The sequence below is a fragment of the Podarcis melisellensis genome (assembly GCF_964234715.1).
Source record: "Podarcis melisellensis genome assembly, chromosome: 5".
Classification (NCBI taxonomy): Eukaryota; Metazoa; Chordata; class Lepidosauria; order Squamata; family Lacertidae; genus Podarcis; species Podarcis melisellensis.
This window is the reverse complement of record NC_138537.1, coordinates 86179496-86199774: the sequence shown is the minus strand read 5'-3', so window position 1 is coordinate 86199774 and position 20279 is coordinate 86179496. Positions and strand designations below refer to the sequence as shown.

The following is a 20279-nucleotide window of genomic DNA, read 5'->3' as shown; positions in this document are numbered from 1 at the left end:
TGTTTTAACCAGCAATTGCTGTCGCAAAGGAGCTCCGTTCACAAATTCCAGCCAGTCCTTTGTCCTTCCCTGTTCCTTAAAGTGTTTCGTATAAGCTCTGCAAAGTTACTCTTTCCCTCCTGCAGTCTTGTGGAGTCTCTGCCATTTCTAAAGGGTCTAGGATGGGTTTCTGTACTGTGTTGATGGCGCCACATACAGGCTGCGTCTTAATATCTCCCGCTTCAGCAGTAGAAATCTGGTGAGGAACAGGTTGCAATTCAAAAACAGCAAAAAAAGCAGTGATGGTAAGGTTTACCGGCCATGGGCTGGATCACTCCAAGGAGATCGTCCGTGGCCCAGACTGACACAGCGTGACACCAGAAATCGCGTCTGCGCATGCCCAGACGCTGAAAATCGCACCTGCGTAGAAGCAATTTTCAGTGTCTGGACATTCGCAGACACGATTTCCAGTATCTGCGTGTGCGCAGATGCAATTCCTGGTGCTGCTCAGCAAGTCCCCGCGCCGCGCTGGTTTAGGGGGACTCACCGAGTGGGCAGCTCAGTTCAGGGGTGGCTCATGGGCCGCATTCGGCCCATGGGCCACACGTTGCCGACCCCTGGTTTAGAACAACTTATCTAAGGATAAATGGCGATTCATGTTTGCCTTAGCAGTGTTCTTGGTGTTTATCTTCAGCTCCTTTGAACAGGGCCACATAAGCACTTCTGTCCACATGCATGTGTACTCAGAATTAAGCCCCACTGAGTTCAAGTGTCTATAGGATTGCAGGCTAGGGTGGAGTCCAAACGATGTGTTGCAGGAGCAGGTCACGAACGTTCGAGTCGAGCGTGACTTTTCCTCAGGAAGGATTGTGGCAGCTGCCGCAGATCTCTAGCCTGGGGCAAGGGGGCGGGATGTGGGGATTTTTGTTTGTTTCTTGCAGGTTGCTGGGTTTTTAATACCATTGCAATTTTGTGCCAGATGTGTCTGGCAGCATGGGACGATGCATAACCTTCAGGGAGGGCACTGGGAAGGTTGCACAGAGCGGTTGGGGGGGGGAGGTTGAGCTGGAGAGATTGCTGGGGATAAACTAAGCTCATTCTGCCAGGTGACAGCCTATTCCCTTGGGTCTCTTTGTCTGGGCATGGTTTTGAATTAGGGGCAGGGGAACGGGGTGCAGGGCGAGAACATTGTTCCAGGTTCACAAAGGGCGCAGTTAGCACTCAGGGAACCGAGTCATTTGCCTTGTGTGAAAGTACCTGGCCCATCCCAAAGAATGCATCCACGCTGCGCCCTCCATTTTCCCTGCAAAATTCTTCCTAATCCCAGGCAGCTTAATGCCTTTTTGATCTGATTAGATGCTGTGCCTGTATGCTTCGTATCTGTTGCCGAGTACAGAATTACCTGGCAGGAGCCACTCGCTGCGCCTGCTTCCTCTAAGTGGAGCTTCAACAGCTTCCTGATGCCTCTGCCCTAGAAAACATCAGGATGGGACCAGCCCTGTCCTTGTCAGCCTCGCCATACAGAATGTGCTCATTCCCAGGCCCCCCAGAAATTCATGCCTCCACAGATCTTGCTCCCCTCCCACCGAGGCCTTTGCCTAGCACCAACTTTTGTAATTACTCTTCTCCCTTTTCCTTGGCAGCCCCAAGAGGGAAGAGGGGATGGAAGACTTTCCACGCAATCCTGAAGGGCATGATCCTGTATCTACAGAAGGTAACTAAAACATGATTTCCATTGGCTGGAATAAGGGAGCCAACCCAGTTTTTCCCATGGTTTTTGCATGTTTTGTTCTGCTTCCAATAACTCCTCTTTCCCCGCCAAATCCCTGCTCCCACATCCAAGTTGTTGATTTCAAGCCCCTGCCCTCATTTACGTACATGTGCAATTTCTGACATCTTCCCCAACTCTGCCCATAGCCTGAGCTTTCCTACATGGCCAGAGAAATTATATTCTCTTGTCCTCAGGATGTTGTTTAGACCTTTTCTGAACTAAAAGTGAGACTGCATGGGAAGTCCAGCCATGTGTCACACAGACCAGAGTCAATGTAGACGATCATCTGCTGTGACAATCTCTTGGCTTTGCTTTGCATCTGCCTTAGTGCTGTTGAGACGAGTCTCTCTTGCAATATCAGGGGGAAAGAGCTCTGCTTCTGCCTAACTGAAGCGTACTGTCTTGACACCCTTCACTTCACCGGACTGCTTAGGTCCTGCAGGGATGGCCAGGTCCGGAGGATTAAAAACCGGGACACTAAGCTTGCATGAAACATTCATATTCCTGCCGTGTAAAATTTATGTGGATACTGCATTTTCGCAGATTCTGCTCTGCAGCAGCTAAAGGTTGCAAAACACTTTGCAGGTTCTGTTATAGTTAGCCTCGTGATAGCCCTGTGTAGTAGGCCTCTCAAGTGTTACGGGTCTTGATCCAAACTGAAATGGCATCATTTCCCTTTTTAGATAGAACTCTTGAGGCATCTTGCAACTCTTCTTGCTTTTGTTAACCCAGAAAAATTGAAGGGTGAATCATCCTCCCCAATTTAAGACGAGCCTGAGATAATTGTGGTGATTGTGCACATTTTTTACAAAGGGACAGGCCTACATACATGTCAGCTTCCACACCAGAAGTCTGGCTGAACTACAGTGGGAGAGAAATTCCCCACCTGGCAGGCAGTGTTGATGCAGCCAACGCAATGCACATTTCCCCAAAGAGTTGCAAACAAAGAACATGGGAAGAGCATGCAGGATCAGGCTAGCGGCACATCTGGTCCAGCATTGTGTTCTCATGGTGTCTGAACAGTTGCCTCTGGGGAAACCTGCAAGCAGGATTCAAGCACAAGACCTCTCGCCCCTCCTGTGGTTTCAGAAGCATTGCTGCCTCAGACTGTGGAGGCAGAGCATAGGCGTTGTATCTAGTAGCCCTCTCCTCTCCATGCATTTTGAGAGGGACGCAGGTGGTGCTGTGGGTTAAACCACAGAGCCTAGGACTTGCCAATCAGAAGGTCGGCGGTTCGAATCCCTGTGACGGGGTGAGCTCCCATTGATCAGTCCCAGCTCCTGCCCACCTAGCAGTTCGAAAGCACGTCAAAGTGCAAGTAGATAAATAGGTACCGCTCCAGCGGGAAGGTAAACGGCATTTCTGTGCGCTGCTCTGGTTCGCCAGAAGCGGATTAGTCATCCTGGCCACATGACCCGGAAGCTGTATGCCGGCTCCCTCGGCCAATAAAGCGAGATGAGCACCACAACTCCAGAGTCGTCTGTGACTGGACCTAATGGTCAGGGGTCCCTTTACTTTTACTCCATGCATTTATCCAATCCTCTTTTAAATGCATTCAGGTTGGTGGCCATTGCTGTGGGAGCTGCCACTGGTCCTGCAAGCTAGGGATGATGGGAGTTGTAGTCCAAAAACAGAGGGAGTCTCAAGTTTGGGAAACCCTGGTCCTAGTGGAAGCTAAGCAGCAAGTAGCATTGACTACCTAGATTCAGTTTTAGGTAGCCACTTAGTTTTGGGGGAGACGACAAATATTTGGGACCGATTCAGATTCAGTCTGCCGCAGAAGAGATGTGGCAATGGTGCCAGTCAATGCCAGTGGGCAGAGGAAGGAACAGGAGGTGGTGGTGAAGCCCATGGCTGGCATAGGGGGTTAGAAGAGATGCAACATGATTCAAATTTGGTAGGGGACATTGGGTGGAATGGGATGCTGGGTGAGATATGCCTTTGGCCTCATACATCGGGACACAGGCTCCTGTGAGGATGGCCTTGCAAGGGCAGCCATTTCGGAGAAGCCATATTTGTATCAAGGAATTATTTTCACCGCAAAACTCATATTGCTGGAAGCTGACCAGGGACAGATGCCCACACGCCCTTGTAATGAGCAATCTTGTGAAATGCTGGATTCTGTCAATACTTCCAGAGGCCCATTTGGGCAGCGAGGGACTACTCATTTATTCCTGAACATTGTTAAGCAGAAACACTTCCTGCTTTAGCTACTGTCTCCGAGTGCTGCTAGAGAAGCAAGGGCCAGCCAGGGTAGTTGTGGCCTTAATTGGAATGAACTGGACAGCTATAGCAAGACAACTGCAGGACTTAAATTTTGCACAGGAATCCCCCGCCCCGAATGTGGATGTTTAATATGTTTGTGGCGGAGTGTTTATGAATTTTCGTTAGGAGAACGGGCAGGGTGGATATTGCAGTATGTAATGGCAAGAGCAGCTCATAACCCAAGACCAATGGGAAGAAAAATGCCACCCAGAGTCTTTCAGAGAGCTCCTCTGGTTTCCAAGCATTGTTACAAAAATGCCCACCTTCTGCCAATATGACACATCTAAGTCAACATTAAGCGGATGCAAATTTTATATACGTATATATACACACAAAACTCAACTGAAATGTGTAATGGTATAACTGCTGTAGTCCAATGTCCTGCCTACCAGATCTGAGGTCCCCTTATAGATCAGACTCTTGAGATGCGAGGGAGGGGGAGCCCCATACCCTTTTGGCTGGGGTCAGGAGGAGCCAATTCACCAGACCCACCTGCATTTCAGGAGGAGTACAAGCCTGGCAAGGCCCTGGCCGAGGAGGAACTGAAGAATGCCATCAGTATCCACCACTCCTTGGCCACCCAAGCGTCGGACTACAACAAGAGGCCCAACGTCTTCTACCTCAGAACGGCTGACTGGAGAGTCTTCCTCTTCCAGGCCCAGTAAGTTGATCGTCTTGGGGCCCACGTTGAAAGACAAGAGGGGAGGGAGAGCGAGAAAGGGAAACGGGTTGCTGGAAAATTTTCGCTCCCACACTGCCCCCTTTTCTCAGATTCAGTCGCCTCTGTGATCTTAACCAGAGCAGAACTTGCTTCAGATCTGCTCCAGTTGCCTCTGCTTTAATTTTTTCCTTCCTTAAGTGTCCCAGCCACTTACAATCCCCATCTCAATTTGGTTGCGTTTCTCCAGAGTCACAGAGTATGCTTTGGTTAGTTCAGCCCTGTCCTAGTCTGCCTCCAAATATAGGCCTGTCCCTTGTTAAGACACATAAATACCCACTTAACACACACAAAAAACATTTTTTAATTTTTTAATACGAAACCTGGAAGCTGTGGTCCTAGTGCTAGGAAGGAAGGGGAACCTCATCTGTTGACTTTTGCATCTTCCTCCAGGAACACAGAGCAAATGAATTCCTGGATCACACGCATCAATGTGGTGGCAGCCATGTTCTCCGCACCCCCATTCCCAGCTGCAATTGGGTCTCAGAAGAAGTTTAGCCGCCCGCTGTTGCCCAGCTCCACCACACGGTTGTCTCAGGTAAGCGAAGGACCAGGCCTCTGCCACCGAGAGGAGTTGGAGAAAGAAGACGTGGCAGGGTTGCAGGATCAAAGAGGCTTGTGGGCACCTTAAAGGCTAACAAAGGATGGAGCAGGAACTGCCATGTTTAGAAAGGAGCTCCCTTGAGGGGCAGGGATGTCATACACAGTCTACATATCTTTGTGGAGGGGGGCAGATACTTCCAGAAGACAGCATAAGGCGGCACCAACTTAAGGATGGGTGGAAGTCATTGTACATGTTTAGCTCAGTGGGGGGGAAATAGGGGTGTTGCAGAAGCCCATGCCAGCAGCTTCTCAGCCTCTCTGAAAAGGGGATTATAATAAAATCAAAATTTAAAAGAGCTGCGGTGCAAAGGGATGGAGGGAAAAGGAAGTTAGATGGTGAGGCTGCACAGCTGAAGTCAAAGGAACTTCTCTCCTTCCTTTTCCCAGGAGGAGCAAGTAAAGAGTCATGAGGCCAAATTCAAAGCCATGGCAGCAGAGCTGCTTGAGCACCGCTCCTCCCTGCCAGAGAAGAAGGTCAAGGGCAAGGAGTACGAAGAGCTGAAGCAAAAGGAGGAGTACCTGATATTCGAGGTCAGTAAGGGAGCGGGCGGGTGCCCCCCAAATTTGCTGCAGCCTGGTGGTGGAAGTTCTCGCAAGGGAAGCGCCACCTTTACAGCCAAATCAGTCCTGTACGGTGACTCGGCATTAGGGACAGTCGTGCTTTGCAAGACCTTCCTGGATCAGACCAAAGCCCACCAGGAAACCCACAGTCAAGGCAGGAAAGAAATGTCCCAAGGCAGCTGATGTTGGCAGGCAGAGCAGGGTGGAAGCCCAACGTAGCATTAAGTGAACATTTCATCAACACAGGGCTTATGTTTGGGAAAGGAAACTCTCTCCTCTCCCTGCATCTCCCCCAGCCTTCTGGAGCAGATTTGGGGAGAGCATAGGGGGCAGAGACCCACTGCACAAGCAGAAATCCTTGCACTGACATGATGGGTTATAGTTTAATCCTGCTCGCAGTTCCTCTGTAGTTGGAGCTACATTCAGCAGCTGCTGAGACATCTGTAGCCCATTGTTTGAAACAAGCCAGGCACATTTTGCTACTGGCGCAGGTTGAATTATGACTACATGGAGATTTCTGGGCCCGTGACCAGTTTTAAAACCTCCGCCTTAGTCCATACCATGTGTGTTTCTCCTCCTTGCATACTGGGACAAGCAAATTGTTGTATGAGCAAGCTACAGTCAAGCAATGTAGCTGAGATCATAGAATCATATCGTTGGAAGGGACCCCAAGACTCATCTATTCCAACCCGCTGGCGAATAGACATTCTGCTGTGGCAACTGTAACCTTGGCTTAAGGTGTCCTATAGAGCTTAGCTTATATAGCTGAGTTTCTAACACTGCCATAGCCTGCCCCGTATCTGTCTAATCACACTATTTAAAAACATTTTAATGTGTTTTGGCTGCAATCTCTCTCTCTGCTGATTACCCCAGGGTAATTATGCATTGTGTGTAAAACACCCTTGATTCTCCCAACTCAGCAGTTTGTCCCTTTTTTGAGGTACATGCGTTTCAGGATTGTGAATTTTTATCCCCCACCTTTTTTATAAACCTTCACATAGTAGTCTTTCTCCCATGTAACCTTACCAGCCCCAAATGTTTAGGCCTTTCGTGTAAGAAAGATGCTCAGACTCCTTTGATCTGTGCCTTCTTCCCCTGCTCTACAATATCCTTTTTGAAATGGGGATTGGGGTGCGGGATAAGAACCACACACAGTATTTCAATGAATGGGCAGGGTTCAAATCTCCACTCAGCCAGTCACTGCCGCTCAGGGTTATTGTTGAGGGCAGAGAGCCATGCAGGCCAGCTTCAGAAGTGAATAAACAGGCTAAATAATTGGTGTGATGTGCAAAGGGGGATCCCCCAAACCAGTTGCCTCTCACGTCTCCCTTCCCTGCAGAAAACACGCTATGGAATCTACGCTACCCTGATGCGGGCCAAGCTGAAGACAGGCTCTGAGGACCTCACGGTGCTAGAGGCCGCCCTGTTTGAAACAGCCGCCGGCGCAGAGAACAGTGTCAAAAAGTCGCAGTCCATCCCTTCCCTGAGCCAGGAGCCAGTCGGCGGGGGACACAGGATCAAGCGCAGTAGCCGACAAGCTGCCAGCGGTCTGCAGAAGTCCTAGAAGGGTCAGGGGCCTGCCAGGAGGGTGCCGTGCCCGTCCTACAAACCTGCATGATTTCGTTCTCGGTGGCCGGGAGCCGCACCACAGAAGGCCCGAGGCCTCTTCTTCGCTGCGGGACAGAGCCTGTTATCCAGGAGGAGGGGCGACCACAGTTCCAGCATGCGCAGCCTTCCTGGTCTCGTGCGTGAGTGAAGCGACCAAAAACCCTCGTGCGACAAAAACCACAGGGCTGTTTTCCAAACCACACACAGCGGCAAGAACCTCCCTTTCTCCCCAACCCCTGCGCCACCCCCATTTCTTGCAAAAGTGAGAAGGGGTGGAAAGGGCTGTATCCTGGCTGCCTCTCCACACTGCAACCTCGCCCCCCACTTTTCCTCGCCCGTTTCTTACCGTTTTTGTGATAATATTTTACATTTTTTTAGTACCCGGCAACACTGAATCACACTGGCGACAGATAAAAAAAAAGACACTTGCTTCGTTTAAGCAGGGACCGTTTGGCCCAGAGCTCGGGGGTGGCAAGGGCCCCAATTCCTCCTGCAGACACGACGCTTGCACTGGCTGCCTACAGGAGCACAAGCAACTCCTGCACGGATGCCCAATTTCTTCTTCACCACCAGCAGCTGTCCACCAGCACAAGCTGGGCCTCGAGTCACCCTGATACTTGTTCAGCACTTATAGATCGGGGCTTGGGGAGGGGAGGTTGCCCTTTGGCTTCAAGGGACCAGCACTAACAGGGTAACCAGGGACAATGGATGCCTCCTGGGTGGCAGCCTGACAAAGCCATAGTAGGGGTGGGGGACCCCCCCCAGAGCACACCCCCTCTAATCCCTCCTCCTCCCCCCTATGGAGATCACTGTGGATGATGAGCACGCTGGCCTCTTTTTTGGCCTAGTTGATGTGGGGCTTAAACAATGCAGGGGCCAGAACTGAGTGGCCCATAGTCCTAGCCAGAATACATGTAGATTAATCTCACAAGGGTGGGTGGAGGGTTCTGAAATTGCCAAGAGCATTTCCACCCCCTCAACCAGTGTTTCCTCAAACTTGGGTCCCTGCCTGTTGCTAGAGATGATGGGAGTTGTATTCCAGCAATAACCAGGGACCCAAGTTTAAGAAAACACGGCAACCCCCCTGGCTGCACACAGCCGGCCTGATCCTTCTCACTTGTCACTTCAAAGGGCTTTAAGGCTGTGGCTCCAATACTTGCTTAAAACAGCAGGGTTAAAGAAAGCCCCAGGTGACAGTAGGGGAGGAGGAGGGGAAATGGGACAAAAGCAAATGGGAAATTCTGCAGATGTAAAGAAGGGCAAAGTGGGGGGGGGCAGGGGACTGGCTGGCTGTTTCCAGCACTGACTCTCTGAATGTGTCAATTTTTTATTCTGCTCTTGAATTGACTGTAAAAAAACAAACCTAAAGAGCTCTGTACAGTTTCTTCCTTTAATTACCTAAGTAAAACTTATTCAAGCACCTTCATTGACCTGGTTCTCCCTGAGCCAAAAGTATCTTAACACTGCTGTCCTAAACCAACTACAACAGCTGCTCCTACCCAACTGAAAAAAGATAGCCAGAGGGGGCCATTGCCATGGCAGAAGGGCTGCCATTTTGTTTTTCAACACACTTGGGTCATATAAGGAGCAGGAAGCTGCCTGACCCTTGTGGAAAGTAGGGATCCCACAGCTCTCGTTGGGATGCCCAACTGCCACCATCCCTGACCACTGGCTGTGCTGCCTACTATGGCTGAGAGGAGCATAGGTCAAGCAGCTCCTGGGTACTTGGAGCACAGCCATGGCCACAGGGAACAAGGCACACACTATTCAGACACGTGAAATACTGTAGGGGCTGGAGAAAGCTAAACAGAAGAAGTAAAGATGCATGGCTGCTATGCATACACAAACAAACAAAATGGACATACCTGGGGGGTGGGGGGGACCTGAAGAAAGACACCATGAAGGGCTGAGCTGGAGGGGGGAAAGGATCAGATGTAGCATGTGACAACAACAGGGTTAAGGAAGGAAACAGACAAAACCAGGCAGCTATCAGGTGGAAGAGAATTCTACAAAGCTAATACCAGCACAGTGAAATACGGTTTGGGGCCCAAGAGCCCTCCAGCTAATTTGGGGCAGTTCCCCCCCCCCTCTCTCTCTCTCTGCTGCCATTCTCCAAGAAACACAGCCCAAAAGGAGCTGCAGAAGGGTGGGAGGGAAATGGCTTTTCCAGCCGCCTTCCAACTTGTGCAACTCCCTGGATGCTACCTGGGGTTTATCAAGGTTAGAGACTGGAGAATGAAAAGAATCAGACAGGAACTAGAGCAAAGTACACATGTCTATACAGAGTTCAAAATAAAGCAGCAAGCAAAAATGGAGGTGTGTCTGGAACAGCAGGATAAAAGGAGAAGCTGAAGAGTAGAGCAACAACTGTAAGAGAACACAATGAAGTAAAGACAGTGAAGAGAACACTGCAGCATTTTTGCAGGTTACAGCAAGTTCTGAAAACTTGGGAGGAGGGGTAGAGAATGGCGGTTCCAATTTTGACTCTGATGATTCGTAAAAGCAGTTCAAAAGGCTTACTGTATTCTGCATGGAATACAGGGCAATGTGGAAGAGGAGAGGTACTTGGAAAGGGCCAGATCGTTCAACTACCCCTTTTCTGTTAGTGAATCTTTCCTAACATTAATAGGCAAGGCTGGCAGAAAAGTGGCACATATATAAACCACTCTGCTTTGGAAGAAAGGCTGGCTTCTGAGCATCATCCCTGCAAGAGACAACTCTGCTCTTGGATGCCAGAAGCCACAGCAAAACACCAGTCCAGATTCTTACTGCCCAACAGCCACTTGTCTGTCACTTGCTGGGGTCCTGACTAAACTCTCCTCCTCAAGAACCATCTGCAGCCTAGACAAAACCTTGGAGCAGAAGCTCTGGTCAAGAGGGAAATAAAGCTCAACCACAAACCTGGGTTCAAACAGCACACTAAAACCTTGGCTAAACTGCCATGTTGAACTAAACTAAAATGGACCGAGGAGGCAAACAGCTCCACTCTCCTCCTCTGAAACCAGCATGCTCACAATGGTTTGACTTAGTCTTACATATAAACACAGCCTGTGATAAGCTAACAGAACATTTTCTTAACAGCCTAAAACAGCATTCACTAACCTTATGCTCTCTAGATTCTTTTGGACCACACTGGGGTTGATTGGAGAGGTAGTCCAAAACATCTGGAGGACGCCTGGAAGGCAAATGGTCTAGAAAAATGCATTAATCAGCATAGAACCGTAAACTTGGAAGGGACCCAAGGGTCATCTAGTCCACCCCTCTGCAAATGCATCAATGATGAATGTACTTTTGATGCAGACATAATCACCCTGGGATTTTTATTTAAAAAAATTATCCGCAAAGCACAAGTCTATTCTCTATGACAGAAGTCTTTTGAAAACTACAAAGACTTAGAAATTGGAGTGCGGTTGTGGCAGAACTTGTCAGTCATCCACTCGATACTTTTGTCCTCTGATGCGCCGGTTTCCTTCTTCTATCCAAAGGGCTAAGTTCTCCTGAAAAGGCCTCTTCGCTGTGTACCAAGTAGCAGATACATGCAAATTTGCATCATTTATTCCCTTCACAGAACTGGGGGGTTTTCTGAGCCAAGGTTGGAATTTTCAGCTCAGAAGACCCCCCCCCCCCGGCAACAAACCAGCATGGATTCCTAACTGCAAATCTTTAAATCAAAGTTTTAGCTACTCAACATTGCAAGAGCTCTCCCCCATCACACACCTTTGACTAGGAAGCACAACTGTCAGCAGCTACCAACGGCCAGAACATCCTTCTTGCTTCACTTGTCGAAACTGCTTACTGACATTGAAGGGCATTCTTTGTCACTTGAAAACAATGTGCAGATTGGACACCTGCTGATAGGCAATTGTTAAAATTGCATGTTAGCAAATTTTCCAAGATGAGCCATTATATAAGGGTTTGCTCAAATCCAAATTAGATCGTAGGACTAAGCAACAAATTGGTTCACAAGGTTCTGAAAGGGCTGTTACCCTGCTTCCCATGACACGAGGGTTGTGCCAAACGTAGGGTTTCTTTCGTCTGAATGCATTTTGGGGGTTCTGCCCCAAATTACCAAGCCACAGGTGGAAATTCAGTTCTGTAGAGCCATTAATTCCCAAGGAGAAGGCAGGCACCTGAATCACTAGGACTATAAAAAGGCACTAAAAGGGGACCAATTTGTGGGGCAGTCCAGGAGCTCAGGAGTAAATAGCATTCATTGTCCAACGAAACCTAACCCATCACAAGTAACGTGGCTGATGCCGGGGAGCAAGGTTGTCCCAGGAAGAGCAGAAGACCCAAAGTCCTGATCAGGCTTGGACCAGAATTTGATAAAAGGCACCAGGGCAAAACAACCGCTTATCCCTATCGCTCACGTCTGGTGAAGGTCTGGTGAATGCAAGGCAGGCTGAGCTAACTGCAACAGAGTCCTTCCTACATTGTGCAGACCAGCCGTGAAAATCAGAGCTGCGCCGAGCTCTGCACGGCCTTCCCAGCTCCTGATGCCCGAGTCCTGGGTCCGAGAGGCACATGTCCGAGATCACCCTTCCCCCAGCGAGGCTCCGGCTTCTCTCGTATCAGTGCACTTGCTCCTGCTGGCTGTGAGGCAAGAGAGGTGGGACTTCCAGGGAGGATGCTGGTGGAAGCTTCCCAGGCAGAGCTGCTGGCTCCTCTTCCACAGACTGGCTCCCATAGGCGCTATCTTCCTTCAGCTCTGAGAGAGGCAGACAGAGATAGCCGTCAGCAAGTTATCCGGTGCAGTTTTCCTGTCTCTGCAACCCAGCCCTAACGTTCCGTATCTGTACCTGTACTCTGTAGCTTGACGAATGTCTCTGGTCTCTGCAGTAGCTTCACTCCCTCCTTCAGTCCCATGGAGTCAAGCGCTTCCAGAAGACCCTTGAGGCTGCCGCCGGCAAGCTGGGGGGGAAGAGAGAGAAACATAGAGGGTTCAGAGGGGACCTGCTAGGAATCGGTGACAGAGGAGAGGGGGAGGGCAAGGGGCAGAGGAGGAGAGCAGTACATGTGAAAAGGATCTAGGAGTCTTGGTTGACCACAAACTTGACATGAGCCAACAGTGTGACGCGGCAGCTAAAAAAGCCAATGCAATTCTGGGCTGCATCAATATGAGTATAGCATCTAGATCAAGGGAAGTAATAGTGCCACTGTATTCTGCTCTGGTCAGACCTCACCTGGAGTACTGTGTCCAGTTCTGAGCACCACAGTTCAAGAAGGACACTGACAAACTGGAACGTGTCCAGAGGAGGGCAACCAAAATGGTCAAAGGCCTGGAAACAATGCCTTATGAGGAACGGCTAAGGGAGCTGGGCATGTTTAGCCTGGAGAAGAGGAGGTTAAGGGGTGATATGATAGCCATGTTCAAATATATAAAAGGATGTCACATAGAGGAGGGAGAAAGGTTGTTTTCTGCTGCTCCAGAGAAGCGGACACGGAGCAATGGATCCAAACTACAAGAAAGAAGATTCCACCTAAACGTCAGGAAGAACTTCCTGACAGTAAGAGCTGTTCGACAGTGGAATTTGCTGCCAAGGAGTGTGGTAGAGTCTCCTTCTTTGGAGGTCTTTAAGCAGAGGCTTGACAACCATATGTCAGGAGTGCTCTGATGGTGTTTCCTGCTTGGCAGGGGGTTGGACTCGATGGCCCTTGTGGTCTCTTCCAACTCTATGATTCTATGATTCTACTAACCTCATAGCTCAGGAGAAGTCTTCTGCTGGGAGACTCTGCCCCTCTGTAGGTCTCCACCAGGCTGCAGAGGCCCAGTCTCTTGGCTAGCTCTGCCCAGTCTGCCCCTTGGCAGTCATGGTTCAGAAGCTGCTCTAGATTTTGGAGGGTGTCGCTATTCAGAGACAGGACGCTTCCTGGAGAAATCAGAGACAGAGGATGACAGGCGATCGCTTCTCCGCACAAAGGTGCCAGTCTCTGCCCCAAAAGCCACTGCCTCCTCCCCACACCTGACCAGGAAAGCAACACCTATGGCCCCCGCTAAAGAAGAATGGATAAGTAAAGTAATGAAATAAGTTGAATCAGCAAAGCTAACAATTGTTTTTCTTGAAGAATGAAAGCCCTTTTCAGATTATTTGAAGAGAGACTACAACAGGACGAATCCGAGAGCAGGTTTTGAACTGTGCGCGACAGAACAATTAAAGATTATTGTTAAATAAGAGGGGAGGACAGGGTTCAGCAAGGGGGGGGGGTAAGAAAAACATCACAGAAAATGGGATGGGAAGTCAGTAACATAAAAGAAAATATGTTTTAATATGTATTGGGATTTTATGTGTATGGATGGCCAAAACCCCCAAGTCCAAATCTGAAATGATGCACAGGGGTTATTTCTCAGCGGGAACCCAAGCAGAACAGAAGCATTCACTCACCTTGCCTGGAAGCTGGAGTCTCGGCAGACTGCTCCCTTTCTGGGTTCTGCAGCAAGGCTTGCTGCAATATCTCCCGCACCTGGAAGGAAAGAAGCCTTGGTTACCTCTAACTGTCCCCTAAGCAGGTTACATCAAGAGAGATAAAAAAGAGTTTCTTCTGCTGAGTGCATGGGGATGGGGCCCATCCCATCACAAAACATGGGGAGCAAAGGGGTACACAGAGAGCTACAAATAGCTATGATCAGAGATGGGCGATGATCCAAACTGCCTTAGCTGCAGGACGCTCTATAGTCCAGAGGTGGACAATGTAACTCACAACACCTGCAACACAACAAGCCTCAGACAACAGCCAGGAATGATGGGAGCTGCGGTCCAGAAGAGGCTGGTCCAGAACAGGGTTTCCCAAACCTGGGTCCCCAGCTGCTGTTGGACTACAACTCCCATCATCCCTGGCCACTGGTACTGCTAGATGGGGATGATGCGACTTGTAGTCCAACAACAGCTGGAAGAAGAGGAGGAGTTTGGATTTGATATCCCGCTTTATCACTGCTCTAAGGAGTCTCAAAGCAGCTAACAATCTCCTTTCCCTTCCTCCCCCACAACAAACACTCTGTGAGGTGAGTGGGGCTGAGAGACTTCAAAGAAGTGTGACTAGCCCAAGATCACCCAGCATGTGGAGGAGCGGGGAATCGAACCAGGTTCACCAGATTACGAGTCTACCGCTCTTAACCACTACACCACCTTGGCTCTCAGCTGGAGACCCAAGTTTGGGAAAGTCTGGCCTAGAACATTGCATACGTTACTAGGAATGGCTCTACTGCAGCAAGGGTCCAATCTGAACCCCCCCCAAAAAAAAACTTTACATACCTTCTGGCTCGAAGTCAAGTCCAATGGCGTGTGCCCCCGCCCCTGCTTCTCAGGCCATTTGCTCTTCAGCTCAGGCACGCTGTCTGCACCCGGCTCCACCAGGGCCTCTCCCAGCTCCATGACCCATTCCTCCTCCTCTTCCTGCTCCAACTCCACGTCGCTGCCTGGGTTAGACGAGGGGGCCGAGATGGGCTCGTCGTTCTCACACAAGACATCTGCCCCTGGGGAGTTCAACAGGGAGTTCAGCTGGCATAATGCTTCAAACAGGGCAAAGTATATCAGGCGGTGTAAGAGGCAGCTCCCTTTGTGACTGATCTGCGCCTTGTTCTGGAATTTTAGGGCCAGATTCAACAAACGCTTTCTGCTACTGGAAGCCAGTGCAAGGACTCCCCACCAGTGCAACAGGCTTTCCCCCATCTCTTTCCCCAAATCCACTGGAGGCACAGGAACGCCCCCAAAACAGCACATGGGTAGGAGATGAGAGATTGTCCCATTAGCCCAAGCCTTTCTGCTTGTCAGTGCTGAATTCCAATCTTTCTCTGGACCAGTTTGTTGCCCACCCTCTCCTTCCCCCAAACTTTTAAAAGTCTGGGATATTTATTCAATGTCATCTTCCGTTTGAAATCAACTACATAGCTTATTCTCCCCCACCCCAGTCCAACTAATGCAACATTTGTTGTCTAAACTGCACCCAAAAATAAGTGGACATGACAAAGAGAGAGAGAGACCTTATAACTGAGCAACTGAGCACAGAGTCCTCTCCTGAGGAATGGAATGGGTCCCAAGATCCCCACCTCCCATCCCAGTAAGAACTGCTCCCTCTTGAGTGAGTAAAGTTCTGGGTGCAGATGATCCAGGTCACCTGCTGGATGGACCATCAAGTGTTTGCTGTTTTGGGAAGCATTTAATACAAGTGATATGCAAAGAAAGAGGAGGGTTATTTGCTGTTAAGTAACTACAGGGTCTAAACCACAGAGCCTAGGGCTTGCCGATCAGAAGGTCGGGGGTTCGAATCCCCGCGACGGGGTGAGCTCCCTTTGCTCGGTCCCTGCTCCTGCCAACCTAGCAGCTCAAAAGCACGTCAAGTGCAAGTAGGTAAATAGGTACCGCTCCGGCGGGAAGGTAAACGGCATTTCCGTGCGCTGCTCTGGTTCGCCAGAAGCAGCTTAGTCATGCTGGCCACATGACCCGGAAGCTGTCTGTGGACAAATGCCGGCTCCCTCGGCCTATAGAGCAAGATGAGCGCCGCAACCCCAGAGTCGTCCACGACTGGACCCAATGTTCAGGGGTACCTTTACCTTTAACTATGAGTGGAAACGAGTGTCTGGCATCAAGTGGAATTAAATACCTAGTAGGAAAGTCAGATGACTTTCGGTCAATGCAAAGTTCCAGCTCTTCTTAAACCAGAAGGGTGAGAATAGAAAGTGGGCAGCCCACCAGCTCCTAGAGGAATCCTTGAGCCCTACTGAGTCCCAGGGACCCTGGAGAGATGATTTACCTGCTTTGATCAGCATCCTGGTAAGAATGGGGGAGCCCATGCCTGCGGCCAGGTGAAGAGGCGTGTTGCCAGCTGACGTCTGGGCATTCACATCAGCTCCCAGCTGGACAGAGAAAGGGCACGGAATTAAAGGCTGGCAAGCACTCTCAGAAAAGAGTCACCCCTTCCCACATATGTGAAGGAGGACGGGGAAGCCATTGCTGCACACAGCCAAACCCCGCCTACCTTCTTCAACAGGTACGTCGCCAGGTTAAGGTTCTCCATCTCCACAGCAAGATGCAAAGGGCTCCGGCCGCTCTGCCGCTCTGCCGCGTTCACATCTGCTCCCTTCTCGACAAGCAGCTCGATGCAGGCCGGGTTCTTGCACTTCACGGCGAGGTGCACAGGGAAAAGGCCTAACAAAGGAGCAAAGGTTGGTGGGAATGAAGCACCAAAAAGCTGCCTTTGAGGACGGCTGGGGAAACCCCTCTAGGGACAGCACTAGGGCTGTGCAATAAAATCGCTTTATCATTTGAATTTGAATACAGGTATTGAAATAAGTGTCTCAACTAGGCAATATACACCCGTGAACAAAAGGTGGAGACTTCCCAGGGGGTAGCTCAATATTTTGCAGATAATTTGCAGGCACTGATGTCTCCAGCTTTGTTAAGCTCTATCCTCCCTCCCTCCTAACCAATAAGAAAGATAAGCCCTCACACAAACCAGCAAACTCTTTCAGCTTCCAGTTATCTTTCCACTTAGAGCTCAGCTAATTATGCAGAACCTGCTAACAATTCAGGAGCAACCCCAAGAGGCGAAGTAAACAAAGAACTGGAAAGCACTTCTTTCTTCCCTCACCAGTGAAAAAAGTGGGGGAAGAGTATTTTCAGGTGGTGATTATGTTGTTGCTTCCCCCTAAATAGCTTCCCTCCATATTAAAAAGGGTGTTTTTTAATTTAAATGAGACTATCTTTTTGCTTAAGGGATGCGGGTGGCGCTGTGGGTTAAACCACAGAGCCTAGGACTTGCCGATCAGAAGGTCGGCGGTTTGAATCCCCATGACAGGGTGAGCTCCCGTTGCTCGGTCCCTGCTCCTGCCAACCTAGCAGTTTGAAAGCACATCAAAGTGCAATTAGATAAATAGGTACCACTCTGGCGGGAAGGTAAACTGCGTTTCCGTGCGCTGCTCTGGTTTGCCAGAAGCAGCTTAGTCGTGCTGGCCATATGACCCGGAAGCTGTACGTAGGCTTCCTCGGCCAATAAGGCGAGATGAGCGCCGCAACCCCAGAGTCGGCCATCACTGGACCTAATGGTCAGGGGTCCCTTTACCTTTATCTTTTTGCTTGTATGCTTGCTTGCCCTCCCTCCTTCCCTTTGATAAAAAAAGAGAGAAATTGGTGGGATGGAGGAGTCCTTCTGCGTGGGGGGGAAATAGAGGGGAGAAGATTTAGCTGACTGCCTTATGCTGAAATGGGAGGTTGGGTACTATGTAAGAATGACAGAGAGGCTGTTTTTCAGTAAACAGTGAAGCAAAACAAGCCCTACTGAATTCAATGGGGCTTACTCCCCGGAAAGTAGAAGAAGAACGTTTAGTTGAAATTATGCATGCACAGATTCCACTTAGACCTCTGGGTGGGGAAGCAGAATCAACTTGGCTAGTAAATCACTTAAACTATTCAAATTATTTGAAAATACATTAAATATATATATACTTTAATATAAAATAATAATTTAATATTTAATATTTTTATTTGAGCTACTACTTTACATTTTAAGGCCCTCCACTGCCGCAGGGAGCCTCGTCAAGGCCCTCCACCGCTGTGGGGAGGTATGGCAGGACTCTCTGCCACCGCAGATATATACTGTATTTTTTGCACCATAACACTCATTTTTTTCCTCCTAGAAAGTAAGGGGAAATGTCTGTGCGTGTTATGGAGCGAAAGCCTGAGGGTGGCGGGGGGGGGGGGGGATCTGCAGCAGTCGTGAGCAGAGGATCCATGGTTCCCCTTCCTTCCCTCCACCGTGGTTACAAAGCATGGATCCACATGGATCCTCATGATTTTTGCATTGGGCTACTCCAAACTCACTGTCAGATCACATGTCTGTGGCCACAGCATGAACCACAAAAATCATATATCCACTATTTCGTTTAGAATATTTTTTTTCTTGTTTTCCTCCTCTAAAAACTACGTGCGTGTTATGGTCTGGTGCGTGTTATAGAGCGAAAAATACGGTATATCAAAATATCATGATATTTAGCTGGTGATATATTGTGATATTGAAAACCAGATATCACCCATCCCTAGACAGCACACCTCCTGCAGATTATGCACTGCCCTCCCCTCTTGTTTCGAGCCGCTCAGAGACATTCACTCTGAAACCAGCTAGCCAGCTCTCACCTGCCTGAGCTTCCAAAACTATCCCGCCGCTTACCATAATAATTAGGTGTTTCCAGGAGCTGAAGGGTGTGGGAGCCGAGGTGACAGAGGAGAGTCTTCAGCATCTCCTCGTCCCCCAGCTGCAACGCCAAGTGCACTACTGAGTTGCCATAACGATCCAGCAGAGTGGGGTCCGCACCAGCCTGCAGCAAGAACCCAGCCACCCTGGGCTGGCGGGTTATCACAGCCAGGTGCAAAGGTGTCTGCGGAGAAAATGGGGAGACGGGTCTAATTCTAGCAAAAGAACAGGGCAAGGAATCAAGGTGTTTGTCCTAAGTGCAGAGGCCAGAGAAATTTCCTTCGCCGCTTCTCATCTAAGCAACGTTCTGGGGTGGCCACTTTCTCTCCACTCCCACCTGAGTAACAGAGGAGAAGGAGACACTTCCTCGTACAAGACTCAATCATCTACCTGCGCAAGCAACGATCAGACGGGCATACTCTATGTGGATTCACAACTGGTTCAAGGAAACTAGGACCACTCCTCGCTGCTGCCCTCAAACTAAGCAGGTGAGGCCGACACAGTACCTCCACCCAGATGTTCTTGGACTTCAACTCCTACCAGCATGGCGGCCCATGGAGAGGAATGGAAATAATTGCAGCCCAACAAGAGCTGGAGGTGCCATATTGGCCAGCGCCAAAGTAAACAGGAAGTTCACAAGGAAGAATCCCAGCAGACAAGGGAAAAGTTGGGACCAGCTCATTTTCTTAACGCATTATGGGCTTACGTTCCAACGCCATGGGGTCTGCTTCCAGCAGCTCTTTTATACAGTGGTACCTCGGTTGTTGAACGCTTCAGAAATAGAACGCTTCGGCTGTCGAATGCCGACACCCCAGAAGTGAATGATTCTGTTTTCGAACACGCCTCGGAAGTTGAGTGACTTCCGAGGCGCGTTTCTCCATTTTTTCAATGGATTTTGCAGACCAACCATTGTGCCTCGGTTGTCGAATGTTTTGGAAGTCGAACGGTCTTCTGGAACGGATTACATTTGAGAACCAAGGTACTTCTGTGTGTGTGTGCTTGTGTGTGTGCGTGTGTGTGTGTGTCTGTGTGTGTGTGTGTATTTCTGCACATTTCTCATAAAATTCCAATACATAATTATTTTTTCTTTAGTCGACTTTCTTTTGTCGACTTCCCATCCCATTTTCTGTGTTCTTTTTTAAAAAAAATCTGTCCCATTGCTGCACTCTTCACTCTTCTACATCATGACCATAAAACAAAAATCTCTCATTTTTTCTGTTGTCGTAGTTCAAATCCTGCTCACATCTTCATCACATTATAATGTTTCTTTAAATGGTGCAAAAAAGGGCTTCCAATTCTTTTATAAAACGGTCATCATTAAGTTCTCTTGTTTTAGCTGCTAGTTTTGGTGATTCGGCATCGTCCAGCAGCAGCTCCTTCTTAAGACAAAGCCAAGGAGGAGTCTGTGCGAGGGCATCACAGCTCACCAAGAGCAAAGGCATGGCAGGATCAGAACTTGGAAGGATGGGTGGATTTAGTGAAGAGGAGGAGTGGAGGAGTTTGATATCCCACTTTATCACTACCCTAAGGAGTCTCAAAGCGGCTCACAATCTCCTTTCCCTTCCTCCCCCACAACAAACACTCTGTGAG

At 49.3% G+C, this 20279-nt stretch overlaps 2 protein-coding genes across 5 annotated transcripts in view; one reads left to right on the top strand and one right to left on the bottom strand.

Annotated features, from left to right (window-relative positions):
- The window catches only part of PSD (pleckstrin and Sec7 domain containing), a gene marked incomplete at its 5' end in the record, with an annotated part of 95682 nt that extends 86751 nt beyond the window's left edge, over positions 1–8931 (top strand). For all 3 annotated transcript variants that reach the window (XM_081913493.1, XM_081913492.1, XM_081913494.1), the window contains 5 exons: positions 1623–1693; positions 4519–4676; positions 5127–5271; positions 5724–5867; positions 7237–8931. In XM_081913493.1, the coding sequence (XP_081769619.1) occupies positions 1623–1693; positions 4519–4676; positions 5127–5271; positions 5724–5867; positions 7237–7461 (743 nt within the window). In that variant the 3' untranslated portion in view covers positions 7462–8931. The remainder of the gene's footprint in view (positions 1–1622; positions 1694–4518; positions 4677–5126; positions 5272–5723; positions 5868–7236) is intronic.
- A 1877-nt stretch (positions 8932–10808) lies between these two features.
- NFKB2 (nuclear factor kappa B subunit 2) overlaps positions 10809–20279 on the bottom strand; it is an 89077-nt gene continuing 79606 nt past the window's right edge. For both annotated transcript variants that reach the window (XM_081913555.1, XM_081913554.1), the window contains 8 exons: positions 18666–18873; positions 16479–16648; positions 16254–16356; positions 14756–14976; positions 13889–13967; positions 13203–13375; positions 12305–12416; positions 10809–12213 (listed from right to left, as the gene is read on the bottom strand). In XM_081913555.1, the coding sequence (XP_081769681.1) occupies positions 12077–12213; positions 12305–12416; positions 13203–13375; positions 13889–13967; positions 14756–14976; positions 16254–16356; positions 16479–16648; positions 18666–18873 (1203 nt within the window). In that variant the 3' untranslated portion in view covers positions 10809–12076. The remainder of the gene's footprint in view (positions 12214–12304; positions 12417–13202; positions 13376–13888; positions 13968–14755; positions 14977–16253; positions 16357–16478; positions 16649–18665; positions 18874–20279) is intronic.